General features: G+C 47.9%; 1 protein-coding gene across 5 annotated transcripts in view; it reads right to left on the bottom strand.

The window, feature by feature from the left end:
- Positions 1–1,791: 1,791 nt before the first annotated feature.
- The window catches only part of HLCS (holocarboxylase synthetase), a 219,828-nt gene continuing 206,000 nt past the window's right edge, over positions 1,792–15,619 (bottom strand). For all 5 annotated transcript variants that reach the window (XM_047720011.1, XM_047720016.1, XM_047720012.1 and 2 more), the window contains 5 exons: positions 13,893–13,960; positions 12,276–12,436; positions 7,421–7,535; positions 4,761–4,974; positions 1,792–2,383 (listed from right to left, as the gene is read on the bottom strand). In XM_047720011.1, the coding sequence (XP_047575967.1) occupies positions 2,212–2,383; positions 4,761–4,974; positions 7,421–7,535; positions 12,276–12,436; positions 13,893–13,960 (730 nt within the window). In that variant the 3' untranslated portion in view covers positions 1,792–2,211. The remainder of the gene's footprint in view (positions 2,384–4,760; positions 4,975–7,420; positions 7,536–12,275; positions 12,437–13,892; positions 13,961–15,619) is intronic.

Genomic DNA, 15,619 nt, shown 5'->3' with positions numbered 1-15,619 from the left:
TCTGCACTGACACGGCCACACATCATTAGTTTTAATTTACAGAAAGGAAATTAAATGATAACATTTTTTCCCCAAAGCAGAACTGTCTAGAACGGGACTTCAGCTTAAAACAAAACACAGCATGTTTTTCATTAAAGAACCCCCCCAAAGAAATTCAAACAGTACCAATGGCAGAGCCCTGAGAGACGACTGGCCTTATATTACAAAGTTTGAGAAATGAAACTTGCAACATTAGCCTGGAGATCTTTCCTCCTGACGATATTGTGCAGATGCCCTCTCTACGGTAAGCCCATTTGGTGATTCTGGGGGTGCTGTGGGCTTTGATTGAAACTTGTCACTAGTTCCAAACGAAGACTTGGACACTTAGGAGAGAGCAGTATTTTGGTATTTTTTGTTTTCATTTTTTTTTGTGGGTTTTTTTTTTTTTTGAGAAAAATAGTTCTAATGGAAGCCTTATTTGCAAAAATTACTTCTGACGTTCTTTTAAAGTTACATTTCCAAAAAAAACACATATGGGGTTGGTGTACTTAAGCAAACATGCTGTTTTTCCCCCCTTCCTATGGTGCTGCCTATGCCTGACTAAAGGTAGGCACATTTTATACTGAAAACCAAGAGTTTCTGGAATTAGCCTGACTGAAGGAAGCCAGTACTCGTGAACAATAAGGGGATTCTGTTCAAAGCTGAGAGCTCCATCCAGTTTTCCTTCCACTAATTTCAGTTGGGACTGGCAGGAAGAGAGAAAAGTGGGCAAAAAATCGGCCCTTTAAGGCTGAAAAGTAATGTCTGATTCCCAAGTTCAGCAGAGACAGGAGTGACATGGAAAAAGCATGGAGTGCATCTGGAAATCGCAAATGCATATCAAAAGGTTTCCTTTCTTTTGTTCTTCCACGGAGACTTTTAGGGCATCGATCTTGAACATCTTGAACGTCTTCTTTTAAAGCTTCACACACACACACACACACACACACACCCTCCCTCTTAAATGATGGTGTTCGGTATCAGTTGCATTTTGTTTCTCAGCAATTTAGGGAAGGGGGGGGCAAAAAAAATTATGACTTACAAATAAAATGCCACGTACATGTACATTCTGTACACCAAACGGACTTTCCGGAATGCTCCAGATTTCAAAGTGAGCCTACAATGGGCTTAAAAGCTCCAAATCCTCCGTGGTGTGTGGGATGAGTGAATCTTCTCTCCAGCTGCTGGGGCCCAATCACCCACCCCACAAGCACAGGAGGCCTAATCGTGGATCTTGAACTTGATCCCATCCCTTCAGAATCTGCAGTAATTCAAACTTACGAAAAAGAAGCTCAAAGATTCTTGTCGAAGTAAGTAACCGATTTCCTCTACAAGGTTACAGCAACCACGCCGGGGACACCCATCTCGGGCACCGTTGCCGGACCGCCAAACCCCCGGGCTCAGAGTCAATGCTCAGAAGTCTACCAACTCTTTTCTCATTAACAAAAAAAAATAAAACTACCACCAAGTGCCCACGTGTGTTCCTCTAGGAAAACCCCTCCCTGAATGTTCATAAAGGGTGTTACCAAACCTCTGCTCCATCGCCGGCCTGGGCCTGGACGCTTTTTTGGATTTTTTTTTTTTTTTAAGATTTTATTTATTTATTTGACAGAGAGAGATCACAAGTAGCCAGAGAGGCAGGCAGAGAGAGGGGGGGAAGCAGGCTCCTCTCTGAGCAGAGAGCCCGATGTGGGGCTCGATCCCAGGACCCTGGGATCATGACCTGAGCAGAAGACAGAGGCTTAACCCACTGAGCCACCCAGGCGCCCCTTGGATTTGTTTTTTAATAGTCCGGAGTGCAGGTCTTGGCTACTGGGGAAACAGCTGAATTATTCCGTTGCTGTTTTCCAAATAAAAACTTTTTTTTTTTTTTTTTGTCAATAAACACACATCCAAGCCCAAGAGGGGAAAAGGATTTCACACGTGGGCCGTGCCTCACCTGAGCTAAGTCTCCGCTGCCATCCCTCGGCCCTAGGACGTCCGCGAACGCCAAGGGAAAGGGCAGCAGACAGATCAACATGAAGGAATTACGCGGGTTAATTGGAGGGAGGCCACTTTCGCTCACAACCCTAAAACCATTTTCCAGATCCTCAGGCTAGGAAAGGGCGGTGGGAATGACCTGGAATGCTCACTGGGGCGGCTCTGCAGGCCCTCTCACTGCCCGGGGGCAGCCCCCTGCAGGCCCCCGCCCCGCTACTGCTGTTTGGGGAGGATGAGGTTTCTCAGCATGTCGAAGGAGTTGCCGTCGGGATGCACGGTCACCACCTTGCCGTCCTTCTCCTCTACCTGAAGGAACCCAGAGTCATCCAGGCCGACTATCCACACCTCTGGCCCCTCCAGGCCTCCCAGGCGGACCCGCTGGCCACTGTATGTGAGGAACAGCAGAGAGTCAGCGGGAAAAGTAATGCAGCGTCTGGAGACAGGCGGCTAAGTACTCACCCCTCCGGCCGGGGGGGAGGGGGGGAATGGGGAGGGGTGGGTGGGAGAGAGAAAACGCTTCGACTTTCACTGGTCCCGCCAGAACTGTTTTGCTAGCTACTAGAAAATCAGGGTGATGGAACTGGGGATGGGAACTTCTACCAACGGGGGAGCATGGCCTTGCTCCTAATTCCCATCATCTGACCATCCGGATGGTGATTTGTCCCACTTGCTCCCCCGATCCAGCACTTTTAAGAACTGCTGTGCCATTCTAGGTGTTTGGGTTGAGGCTGGGGAAAAAGCTGAGCTGGAAAGCGGATTTTCTAAAACAAAGCTGGTACCATCAACGGCAAGTTGAACTCACTCTAACGCTGCTGCTGCTGCTGCTTCTTCTTTTTTTTTTTTAATACAAGGCTGTATTTTTTTTTTTTAAAGATCTCATCTATTTATTTGACAGACAACGATCACAAGTAGGCAGAGAGGCAGGCAAAGAGAAAGGAGGAAGCAGGCTCCCTGTCAAGCAGAGAGTCCAATGCAGGACTCGATCTCAGGACCCTGGGATCATGACCTGAGCCAAAGGCAGAGGCTTAACCCATTGAGCCACCCAGGCACCCCTAACGCTGCTTCTTTTTTTTTTTTTTTTTTAAGATTTTATTTATTTATTTGACAGAGAGATCACAAGCAGGCAGAGAGAGAGGAGGAAGCAGGCTCCCTGCCGAGCAGAGAGCCCGATGCGGGGCTCGATCCCAGGACTCTGAGATCATGACCTGAGCCGAAGGCAGCGGCTTAACCCACTGAGCCACCCAGGCGCCCCCCTAACGCTGCTTCTTTTAATATTTTCCAAATTCACCTGTCAAGTCACATCCCTGTTAATAGTTTCTAAAATAGAGGGTCCACCCCAGTGCTCCCCACCCCCCCTTATTTTCATTTGGAAGAATTTTAAACCTACAGAAAAGTTGAAGACACAGGACAAGGACCCCAGAATGCCCCTTCGCTTATATTCACACCAACTGATAACATTTTCCATATTCGCTTTCTCTCTTCATACACACACACACATGCTTTTTTGCTGACATTTAAAAATAAGTTGCAGGCATCATGACACTTTATACTTAAATACTTCAGCATGTACCTCCTAAGAACAATCTCCCACAAAACCAGAATGCCATTATCACCCTCGAGAAACCTAATCTCCATACAATAACATCTAGCAGATAGTTCATGTTTAAATTTCCCCATTGCCCCATTAATATCATTTGTGGTGATTTCGGCTCATCCAGGAGCTAATTATGAATCACATTTTGCATTTAGTTGTCATGCCTCTTTACTCTCAAACAAACCTCCGACCTTCTTTTTATTTTGTGTGTTTGAAGACCTGGACATTTGTGATGTGTTAGGGGCCTACTGGTATCCACCACGCTTCTCAGGCTTCAAGTGCCCGTGGACCCCCTAGAGCACGTGTTAAAACACGAATGTTCAGCCAGCCTCAGAGTTTCTGATTTAGGAAGGTCCATTTCTAACAAGTTCCCAGGTGAGGGTGCTCCCACCCCCCTGGGGGATCTCACTTTGAAAACGGTTGTTATCTAGAATGTTCTAGAATTTTTTTTTTTTTTAGAATGTTCTAGAATTTAACAAGTGTTTGTTTCCTCACGTTAGGCTCCACTTAAACATGCCGGAAAACACTCAGGTGAGGCTGTGTCCTGCCCACAGCATCCCACCAGCAGGCACGGGATGCCAGTCCCCCCCTCGCCCCCTTACCCCCGGGTATTGCTGATGGTAACTCGCTCAACATGGTGGATGCCAGTTTTCTCCATCAGAAAGGTAAAAAATAATTATCTAGGGGTGCCTGGGTGGCTCAGTGGGTTAAAGCCTCTGCCTTCGGCTCACGTCATGATCCCAGGTCCTGGGATTGAGGACCACATCGGGCTCTCTGCTCAGCGGGGAGCCTGCTTCCTCCTCTCTCTGCCTGCCTCTCTGCCTACTTGTGATCTCTGTCAAGTATATAAATAAAATCTTAAAAAAAATTATCTAGGGGCATCTGAGGGGTGCGGTCCGTTAAGCGTCTGACTCTTGGTGTCAGCTCAGGTCGTGATGGCGGGGTCGTGGGATGAAGCCCCGTGCTGAGCTCCAAGCTTGGTGCAGAGTCTGCCTGAGACTCTCCCTTTCCCTCTGTGCCTCCCCCTGCTTGCGTGTGCTCTCTCTCCAAAATAAATAAATCTTTAAAAAAACATTATCTAGATCTGTGCTTAGTTTCCTGTTTTAGGATACTGAACAAATCACTTAATGAAGACATTTTAAAAGGAGGAGGATGGGCCAGCACTGACCTGTGTACCCAATACTTATAATAAAGGGGAAGGACGCCATTGGGCCCTTTGTCCTGAAACGTGTCGATCAGTTTCTCCAGCACAGTCACGGTTCTGGCGATGAGACCATCCGTTCTTAAGGGCTTCAGCTCTGCCCTGTGTTGCTTATTGTATTCTGTGATGAGATCATTGATGCAGATGGTGGGGTTGCTGTTACTCACGTTAAATCCGCAGCCTACGCAAAAACAGTAGAAAAACATGAGCAGCTCAACGTACCGAGGGCGTCGCATGTTCCTCTCAACCCCCTGGAAGAAGTTCCAGCCTTTATAACCGACTCTCTGCTTCCTTTCCCTCATTTCAAATTTACCATCTCTGGCCACTTAACGAATGACTTATTGGGGCACCTGGGGTGGGGGGTGCCGCTGGCTGAGTGCCCAACTCTCAGTTTCAGCTCAGGTCGTGATCTCAGAGTCATGAGATCGAGCCCTGCGTGGGGCTCCCCATTCAACACAGTGTCTGCTTAACGTTCTTTCTCCTTCTCCCTGTGCCCCACTCCCTGCATCCTACTCTCGCTCTCTCCAATGAATAAATAAATCTTAAAAAAATAAATGAATGACTTGTGTCTTTGGGACCATCTTCCTTTTCATTGTTCCTTTATTATCCTTGTCCAAGGATTATCCTCGTCCACCCCAACCTTGCTGTGGATCGGTTTGGTGTGAGGGGGAAACCAGCCAGATTCGATTCAGTTAAACAGAAGCTCTGAATGGGGCAAAGCTCCTTGGAATGGCCTCTGAAACAGTGCTTCCTGGGGTCTTGCTAAGAACTATGGCTCTGCACCGAGCCCAAGAGAAAGTAAAACCTACCATTTCTTTTCCGACTTGAATAACAAAACACATGCCTGAAAATACAGAATCTCCCTCAGGTCTTAAGGCGTAAACTCTGGATTCAGAGATTTCAAACCTCGGTCATGGCATAACCCTAGAACATATCCTTTCCTGCGTGATCCCTGGAAGTCTTTGGTGCTAGGGTTACGCTGCTGGCAGGGGGCCAACCCGTGTTCAGTGGCTCTTTCATAGGGCCCCTAACCCAGAGCTTCAGGAAAGGGAGTCACCGGCAGTGGGTCTGAATGGGCTCGTCTCCGCTGTTACTTAATACTGCCATCCTCTCCAGGAGAGCGGGAGTCTTTGAGACGCCAAACCTCGGTTTTCAACAGGGCCCTCAATCAACCTCAAAGAGGTCTTCCATAAGAAATGAAATATTGCAGGAACTAAGCAGTGAGACACTCTTGCTTTCAGTGCCTCTGAGACAAAAATTCCCCAAATCCTCGCCTCCGACAGAATGATGACATTTACAAGAACGGGGGAGAACAGTATTCTTCTGAAGATGTTCTGGGCCATTTTCAGTATGAAGGGAAGGACTGATTGGCCTCAGTTTTGGGGGGGGGGGTCGTTTTTGTTTTTTTTTTAAATATGCTGGCTATTAAAATATAAAGCAATGTAAATTACATCTGGAAAAAGAGAGTAAATAACTCCGGCAACAGGAAAGAATCAGCCATTCTTCATTTGTTCTCCAACAACACACAGTACTGGAGCGTAAGGCATTCAATTAAGTGCATATGGTGCTGGAAAACCTCCCTTCTGTTCAGAAAATTCAGAGTCCTGGGGAAAACAGCCGCACTGACTACTGGCAACTCAGGCCATGTCTTTCCAAGGACAAGAGGGCACCCCTCCTGGGGACTGACTCTTTTCCCCTTTCCCCCATTACATCCCATGGCCTTAAGAATTGAAATAAAAACCATGAATTCCCCCTACAGGACCGTGTTTCCTTTCCCCGACACTGACAGAAGCCATCCCCAGACCTCCTCGATATCTCTGGGCCCTGCTCTGGAACATCTGCATCTAGCCTAGTGAACGCATTTAAAAATGGGACGCAGAGCTGGAGGCTGAAACAGCTGGCCCAGAGTAACATTGCCAGTTGGTGGCAGAGCTGGAAACCAGCTTTGCACTTTCTGGCTGGTACTTCCCCAAAACACATCATCACACGTTTTCCTGCCCATTACTCATTTCTGAACTGTAAGTTCTCCCGGACATTAGGGAGAAGCTGAGTGTCGGAGGGGCGGGAGCCCAGAAACTTCTGAAACTGTGTCTGCATCCTTCTTGCCTGATGTGGATGTGCTGAGGGGAAACGGGATTCTGCACCCGACCTTGACCAGCCTGGAGCTTCTTCTGAAGGTCAAATAACAAAAAAACAAAAAAAGTCCAAAAACCCATGCACCTTTTTCACGGCTGGAAAAGTTTCAATTGAGAATGCAAAAAGCACTAGCAGCCCCATCCTTGAAGTTAGCTTTCTTTTCTTATTACAAAATGGCATATTAGATGTTTATTTTCACCACTTCTAATTCGACAAGAAGCTGGCGTGTGGAGAGGTGCAGGAAAAAGCTTGTTTGATGTGGTACTGATTTGGTGGTTTCCATGGCCAGAGACAGGAACGCTAAACCTCTGGATGGGGCTTTCAACCAATCTGGCCTGTTTTGCATACATATTGTGCTCCGTAACTCAAGACTTAAAAGAAAAAGTAATCCCATATGGTAATCCACTCCCCTCAAGGTAGTCATGTAGAAACCATTTTTATTTTTTATTTTCTTCATTGAAAAATGTGGATGAAAGGCTTTCACAACTCACCAATGAGTATATAAAATGTTTCTCCCAAAAGCGTCGAGTTCACCAGAACTCCACCAAGCTTCATGAGGTCACTGTAATAAATATCATTGGGCCATTTCACTCGTAGGTTGATATCCTAAAGGGAAATGTGCACGTTAATCAAGCCATCACGGGACACAAAGGGGCCAGGAGCAGTCATCCAGCTAAAAGAAAGATGAGTGGGAGACTCTGGAATCTTATGGAACATAGGATCTCATCCTTGCCTCTTGTTCTGATGGCCAGTCCCTTCTTTGGGACAATCCAGCGGTCAAGGACCACCTTGGGGCCAGGAGAGAGACCTACAGATGATACCTGGTGTAATAAATCTGGCATTCTCGCCACAGCTCTGCACTCTCCATTATCCCAGGTTGGTGGCAACCCTGAGCCCAGGAAGCCTAGTGGTGCCATTTACCCAATGGTATTTGCTCCCTTTGGGTCTGTGTGTCTCATTTTGGTAATTCTCACATTTCAAACTTTGCAGCCTTTGTATGGTGATCTGTGATCTGTAATGATGACTGGCTGAAGGTTCCGATGATGGTGACCATTTTTTGGCCGTAACGTATCTTTTAATCAAGGTATGTAAGTACACTGTTTTTTGGACAGAATGCTATTACACACTTAATAGACTAGTACTAGTTTCACTTCTATTTAAACAAGGAAGACACTGAAGCAGGGAGAAATGGCCTGGCTTGCCTGAGGTTACACTTAGAAGCGGCAGAGCTGGGATTCGAACCCGGGGCTTTCTGATACCACACCCCCCACCCCGCCCCAGGTGCTTAACACTAGCTATGTAGCCTGCTGCAACCAAGACATTCCTTTCTTTTCCTCCAACAAAGCCTTCTTTGCATGGTGGCCAGATGGAATGCGTTTCTGTTCTTCAGAAGCTAGTCTGCCTTAGCAGAGCACTCTAGGTGGGAGAAGAGAGCAGAAGCACAAAAGAACAAAAGTGTAAGTAAGCGGAGGGTGTGCACCAGGACCTGTAACCGGCAGGGAGTTTCATGGTTTTTTCTGTGGTTGAACAGGGATCTTAATGGGGGTGCATTCTGCCACCTTGTCCCAGGGGACGCCAGGCAATACAGGAGGCATTTCTGGTCCCTCTCCCAGGTTCCTTTCTTTGTCCTCTCTTGCCCTTCTGGGTCATCCCCACGCCCAGCACAGTCCCTGCCCAGGCCTGGAAACCTCTCCCTCGGCATGGAAGCGGCAGCTCCGCTCTCCTCTGTGCTGGTCCTGCCCCCTGGGCACCTGTTTTATTTCACATTTTCGGACCTAGTTAGTTAATGCTGCAGCTTATGGAATCGTGGGTTCTCGTGCAAGTCAACAATGCCCTCTATCTCAAGACGCAGAGAAAGGCTGCGTGCTTCTGTCTCACTATCTCAATCATTTATTCGAACAGCTGCAGCGGGCCTCCCAGGCATACAGCACCGTGTTAGGCCCTTTGGAACAGGCAGAAAACTAATCCTGCGTTCAAGTCGATGGTTACTTTACAGGAGATGGCACAGGGACAAGAATCATTCTGCTTTCGAGCGATCCACGCGAGACACCGTAAAAGCAGCTCAGAACTGCAAAATGCCGAAAGGTTACTCAGAGGAGGGACTTTGTAGCCAGAGGTTTCTGGTAATGGCACCGGAGCTGGGCCTCCCAGGGCAAACAGAACTTGCAGGTGCGGGGAAGACAGCAGAAGCAGGAATGTGGGGGTGGAGGGCTCCAGGCGCCCAGCGGGGGCCTTGCGGACAGAAGGAACTGCGGGACAGACAGCAGGCAACGCCACTCGGATTCTGGAAGGAACAGCAGGCGTTCCCGGGACACCAGCTCTGGTCCAGGGAGACGGTCGCGATCTGTGTGCTAACAGGGACATCTGGCCAAGGACTAAGAAAGGCAAATTCTATGCAACTGGGGCCTATTCCAACCATCCTGGAGCTGTACTGTGTAGGCCAAACGGCTCTGTCCAAAAGAAACACTAAGGGGGAGGGGAGGCTGGGGATGGGGTAACTGGGGGATGGGCATTAAGCGGGGCATGTGACGAAATGAGCACTGGGTGTTGTAGGCAACTGATGAGTCACTACATTCTACCCTGGAAACTAATAATACAATATAGGTTCATTAAATTGAATTTAAATAAAAAGTTTTAGAAAATACTAAGAAAGTAAATCCTACAAGTTCTCATTGCAAGGGGAGAAAATGCTTTTTGGGTGACTCTAGGAGGTGAAGGAGGTTAACTTGATGTGGTAATTAGTCCACAATATGTGTATGCCAAGTCATTACGCTGCACACCTCAAATTTACACGGTAGAGTTTGTTAATTCTATCTCAGTAAAACTGAAAGTAAAATAAAACCAGAATAAACTCAATCCCAAACCAAAGTCACACCACACAGGTGAGACTGAACTGCAATGCAGAAACAGGACAAGAACTCGGGTTGGAGCTCCTCAAGGAGGAGGAGGAGGCGTACCCCCCCCGCCACCCCCCTTGCCAGAGGGCAAGCTTCCTACCTCCCATCTCGATGCCCACAGTGCCTGGCACAGCCTCCCTGCCCAGGAGGTGCTCAGAGAATGCTCATTCAGTTAACATGCGAGGCTACAAGGTCACGATCAAAGCCAGGAAAAGCTAAACAGACTAACTTAAATTTTAAATTTTATTTATATATTTTTTTCTTGTTTCCTACCATTTTTTAAATTTCCTTTTTTAAATTTAAATTCAATTAATTAACATGGAGTGTATTATTAGTTTCAGAGATAGAGCTCAGTGATTCATCAGTCTTATTTAACCCCCAGTGCTCATTACATCACATGCCCTCCTTAATGTCCATCACCCAGTTACCTCTTCCCCCACCCCTTCCCACAATTTTATTTTTTAAAGAAGATAATAATGCTTTATAATAGTTTGCATGAAATGATTAATGCTATTTTTTGCATGCTTTTCTTAATATTCTTCCTTTTTTAGAATATAATGCTTTATGATACATGAAATTGATAAATATTATTTTTTTGCATGTTTTTCTTAGCATTGTTCTTTTTTTAAAAACCTATTTAAATTCAATTTAGTTAACATATAGTATATTCTTGGCTTCAGGAGTAGAATTTAGTGATTCATCAGTTGCATGTAACACTCAGCACTTGAGGGTTGCTGGAGGGGAATGGGTGGAGGGATGGGGTAATTGGGTGATGGGCATTAAGGAGGGCACTTGATGTAAACTTTAAATTTTTTTAAAAAATTTTATTTATTGGGCGCCTGGGTGGCTCAGTGGGTTAAAGCCTCTGCCTTCGGCTCAGGTCATGATCTCAGGGTCCTGGGATCGGGCCCCACATCAGGCTCTCTGCTCCGCAGGGAGCCTGCTTCCTCCTCTCTCTCTCTCTCTCTCTCTCTGCCTGCCTCTCTGCCTACTTGTGATTTCTCTCTGTCAAATAAATAAAATCTTTTAAAAAAAATTTTATTTATTTACTGGTTAGAGAGAGTGATGGAGCATGAGAAGGGGGAATGGCAGGCAGAGAAGCAGGCTCCCCGCTGAGCAGGGAGTCTGATGTGGGACTCTATCCCAGGACCCTGGGATCATGACCTGAGCCTAAGGCAGACGTTCAACCAACTGAGCCACCCAGGCAGCCCGATGTAAATTTTAAATTATTTTCCTAAGACTAATGAACCTGCTGCTAGGATTAACAATATGTGCCCCACGACAGAACTTTATCTTCTCAACTGCCTTCTATGAGGCTGACCTGTGAAGGTGTGTGACAGCCAGAGGAGCCCAGGCCCTCTGGATATAGAGCGCAAGGATGCTGAACGCTGCTATAAACGTCACATTCCAGCGTGCGTGCCAGGGACTCGACGTGATCTGGGAAACACACACCCTAGTCCTACACACGGTGACCATGAGGCCACGACCACATTGGATGGGAGGACAGCTTCCCTGTTAAACATGAGGTCAGGCCCCTTTGAAAGTCATGATCTTAGCCTCTTGCTTCAGGAATTAATACTATAATTGTGTTCAGCTTGATGCAAGAAATGTAGGTGGGAGGGAGGCTGGGGAGGAACCTCCTTTTGATATTCACATGAAATTCGTCTAAGAAAACTGCATTAATCGCCCTCTTCCTTGTCTCCTTACTAATTGATGCAGAAGCATCGATGGTAATGATGAAGCAGGCACCTCTGTCCCTACGGTAGGGAGCAGATATCCCAAATGAACCCACATGTTTGAACCTGGGCAGCCACAGACCAGAGCTGTTCTGCTGAGCACAGATGGTGCTAAATGAAGATAGGGAATGAGAAGGCTGTTTAGCTCCATACAATAAGCCTTTTCACCAGAAGACACAACAGTGCGGATGTCAGTCTGATGTGCTTCAGTTAAAGGAGGGGAAAAAAAAGAGGCTTGCCCTAAGATGCTCGAGCAACCTGACAATAGCACAGAAAGGGAATTCTGGGAAATAAACCCATCCCGGTGAACCCGGAGCCACTCTAAGAACTGACGATGCTTTTAAAACTCCAGGAGCGGGGCGCCTGGGTGGCTCAGTGGGTTAAAGCCTCTGCCTTCGGCTCAGGTCATGATCCCAGGGACCTGGGATCAAGCCCCACATCGGGCTTCTCTGCTCAGCGGGGAGCCTGCTTCCCCCCCTCACTCTGCCTGCCTCTCTGCCTACTTGTGATCTCTCTCTGTCAAATAAATAAATAAAATCTTAAAACAAAAAACAAAAACAAAAAACAACTCCAGGAGCGAGCACTCTGCTGCCAGCTTGGCCAAGAGCAGCCTGCAACTCTACGCGCAGGGGTCACCTGGACACATCCACACACCAACCCCAACTGAGACCTGCACGCAGGGTGGGTTTGCAGGGTGGGCGGATCTCACGTACCTGGTACTCAGGGATGGACCTCACCGCCTCCACCACGGCCAGGGACATCAGATGCTGGACGAATGGGATCCTCTGTCCCAGCTGGGATCTCAGCGGGATGGAGATGAGCAGGGTGGACAGGGCGCACCCCAAGGGGCTCAGCCAAGCGTTCGCTCCCCGCCCTGGAACACAGAGGTCCCCATCAGGAAAGCGGCCACCTTGCCACTTGGACAGTCACATGCACGGTGCCCGAAAACGGGCCCCAGACTCAGAGCCCCACGTGTGATTGGCCCGCACTGATGAAGATGCTTGGAGGTTCTGGGGCCGACTCAAGAACGGAGAAGCGTTTTAAAGTCTGGTGCTGTGTTGCTGAGCGGTTTCTGGTAAGTCGTGGAGTGTTCTGCCTCAGTGAGCAGATCATTTACGCTTTGATGATTCAAAGTCCTACAGGGTCTAAACATGACTGTCAGCTTAATTGTCACCATCTGGTAACGCCAGCAAAAACAGAGACAGTGGGGAAACTGGGCCGGGTCTGTCCTGGTCCAGGAGAGGTCCCGGACACCACAGTTTAGAAGTGACCCGTATTGTGGTGATGGTCCCACAACCCTATGAAAATATTTTAATTGTATACTTGAATTGGGGGAACTGTATGGTCTGTGAGTTATATCTTACTGTTCTATGGGGAGGAAGAAAGGAAGCAGACGTTAGAAAGTAATCTCTGATATTAACTCTCAGAGTTATTTTTCCTAAAATAGAAGAAAAGAAAATGCTCAAAATGACAGGAAGATCTTCTACATTCTTTTTTTTAAACCACCATATTGAGCCCCCCACCCCACCCCAGCTTTGGATAAAATGAATTTTCTCTTTGAGTTATGTTCAAAAAGATGTGTTCAAAGGAAAGAAGTGGAAAACAGTGAATTTCTTATTTCGTTCCTCCTTCTGAGAAAGGTGTAAGAGCCTCTGAGAGTTAAAAGCACGTTTGGGTTGGCCTGGCACCACGGGGGCGGGGGCAGGGGGGCCAAGTGCCTCCGGCAGGACCCCCGAGCACGGAGTCTGCTTGCGGTTGGACCCTGGGTGGATTCTGGGAGGATGCGGGCTCTCGTTTCTGAGGGTCAGCAGGTGGCGGAAGCTGGGGGCAGCTATTGGCTTCTCTGTGGTCACTTAGTGAAGGGGCACTGACCACTGGTCATGGACTTTCCCGTGCGGCTGGGGTGGGGGCTGGCAGACGAAAGGGCTCTCCACAGGACACTCAACAGGGACCCAGAAGGCATCTCCCAGAGAACCTTCGGGGCAAATAAATGTCTCTGTAACACAGTAACGATTCACACACTTGCCATGCTTACAATGTGTCTGAAAGAATTTACAAGATGTAGGTGACGGAATGTTAAAAGCATCCCCAGCGAATGTCCCACGATTAATAACCATCCCGGTTCAAAAGAAAGCTTTAATTGTACCGAGACTCAGCCTTTTGATCAGTTTCCCTCCCTCTTCCTCCATTCTCAGGGGTATGAAAACAAGCTCTCCTGACTTGAGTCTTCTCCGTGATCAGCACACCCTCCCAATCGGCAATCTGGCCACGAGAGTCGCAGATTTTAGAAAACAGAGCAACAGAAATGATAAAGATAAAAGATGACTGACCTTTGCCCTGCGTTTGGCGGACTGCGATGGCTATTAACCCCATTTCCTGCGGGATCTCAAACATCAACCTGCAAACGGTGGGAAAGACTGGTCAGCCAGAACAGGGACACGACCGCGGAGCTTACGGACCCTGTTTGCACTCATCTGCAGGGGTGCGTGGGGAAGAAAAAGGGCCATTTACCAGGTCTCAAGGGCTACTGACCCCATTCCCAGCCCCTGATAACAAAGGAGAAGAGACTAAGAAAACACCCTTGAAACAGAAAAGAGTGGGGCTGGGGGTGCCCGCCTGAGCATCATTTAAGATGTTTTTGATTTGGGGGCACCTGGGCGGCTCAGTCCTTAAGTGTCTGCCTTTGGCTCAAGTCATGATCCCAGGGTCCTGGGATCAAACCCCACATCGGGTTCCTTGCTCAACAGGAAGCCTGCTTCCCCCTCTCCCACTCCCCCTGCTTGTGCTCCCTCTCTCGTGTGTCTGTCAAATAAATAAATAAAATCCTAAAAAAAAAAAAAAAAAAAAAGACGTTGTTCGATTCTCTTTCTTTGGAATATCCTATTGAGACGTTCTTTCTTTCCCCCCTGATGTGGCGTCCCTTCTCCGAGTGACAACTAGCAGTTCCTGACATTTGTTTCTACTTACGGTGTGTTTCTGTCCGAACACTAGAACATAATCATAACAGAAGTTTCTGATTATTCAGAAAGCCAATATGGTGGCAATAAAGCCGTTTAAAAGATACACTATCCCCTGAGAACTAATTATGTTTTAACTATAGTAAATAAATCTACACCTTCTGAGAAGTCTGAGAACCTTGGATCATTTCAGGCTTGAGTTCTGCTTTTAAAATGGTTTCATTTAAAAGAATGCAAACTTCCCTTTGGGGATAGGTAGGAAAGCGCCTTATATCTCCACCAAATGAGTCAACATTAACCTTTTTTTTTTTTTCAGAAAAGGAAAGTGTGGGGGGTGGGGGAAATCCCTCACACCGAGAATTTCCTCCCAGCTACTTTCTACGTATTTTAACTCCGAGTTAGGAAGGCTTTCCTGTGCATTCCCAGAAGGTGCTGACCAGGTCCTGAGCGGGCATGGTTCGTGGTAGGATTTATGAAACAGAGCAAAAATCAGGTTGGTTCACTGTCTGTGCAGGTGCTGGGGACTCTCTGAAATACTTTTGGGGGAGTGAAGAGGCGGGGGAGGGAGGAGAGAGAGACAGAGAGATGGTATTTGTAGGAAGCTTCCAATAAGTTTCCAGGGTTCTACAGCACTCCCCCAGCCGAGGAGAAAGGGCCCTGAACCCCTGATCTGGTGGTTCTTCCGCTGCTCTCAGGGCTCAGGGTAGGGGGCTGGGGGGTCTACAGGGGGTAAGAGGAGAAACACACTTAGAAGCAGGGAGCAACAACACAGTGCCTCCCTGCGTACTGCCGGCTGGCAGAGCTCGGCGGGGGCGGCGGGTGCCACCGGCACGGGGCATTCCCAGCGAGCAGGCCGCCCGCCGCCCGCGTGCCAAGCCCACTTTCATCGTGCAAGTAGCACAGCTCCAGAAGTATTTCTCTTGGACCCCATGAATAAGCCACTGAGACGGGCCGTTCTTGTACACTCTTGGGCTCCGAGAATAAAGCGTCCTTTTCTTGGGCTGGACCAGCGGGAAACAGAGAAGGAATCTTTGTCCGTGCGGGGACGTAACACTGTCTTCCTGGAACTTCATGCTTTCCAGAAAGTTCCTTAAACCCCT

The sequence above is a fragment of the Lutra lutra genome, chromosome 1, assembly GCF_902655055.1.
Source record: "Lutra lutra chromosome 1, mLutLut1.2, whole genome shotgun sequence".
NCBI lineage: Eukaryota > Metazoa > Chordata > Mammalia > Carnivora > Mustelidae > Lutra > Lutra lutra.
The sequence above is the reverse complement of the archived record's forward strand: the minus strand, read 5'-3'. Positions and strand labels throughout refer to the sequence as shown.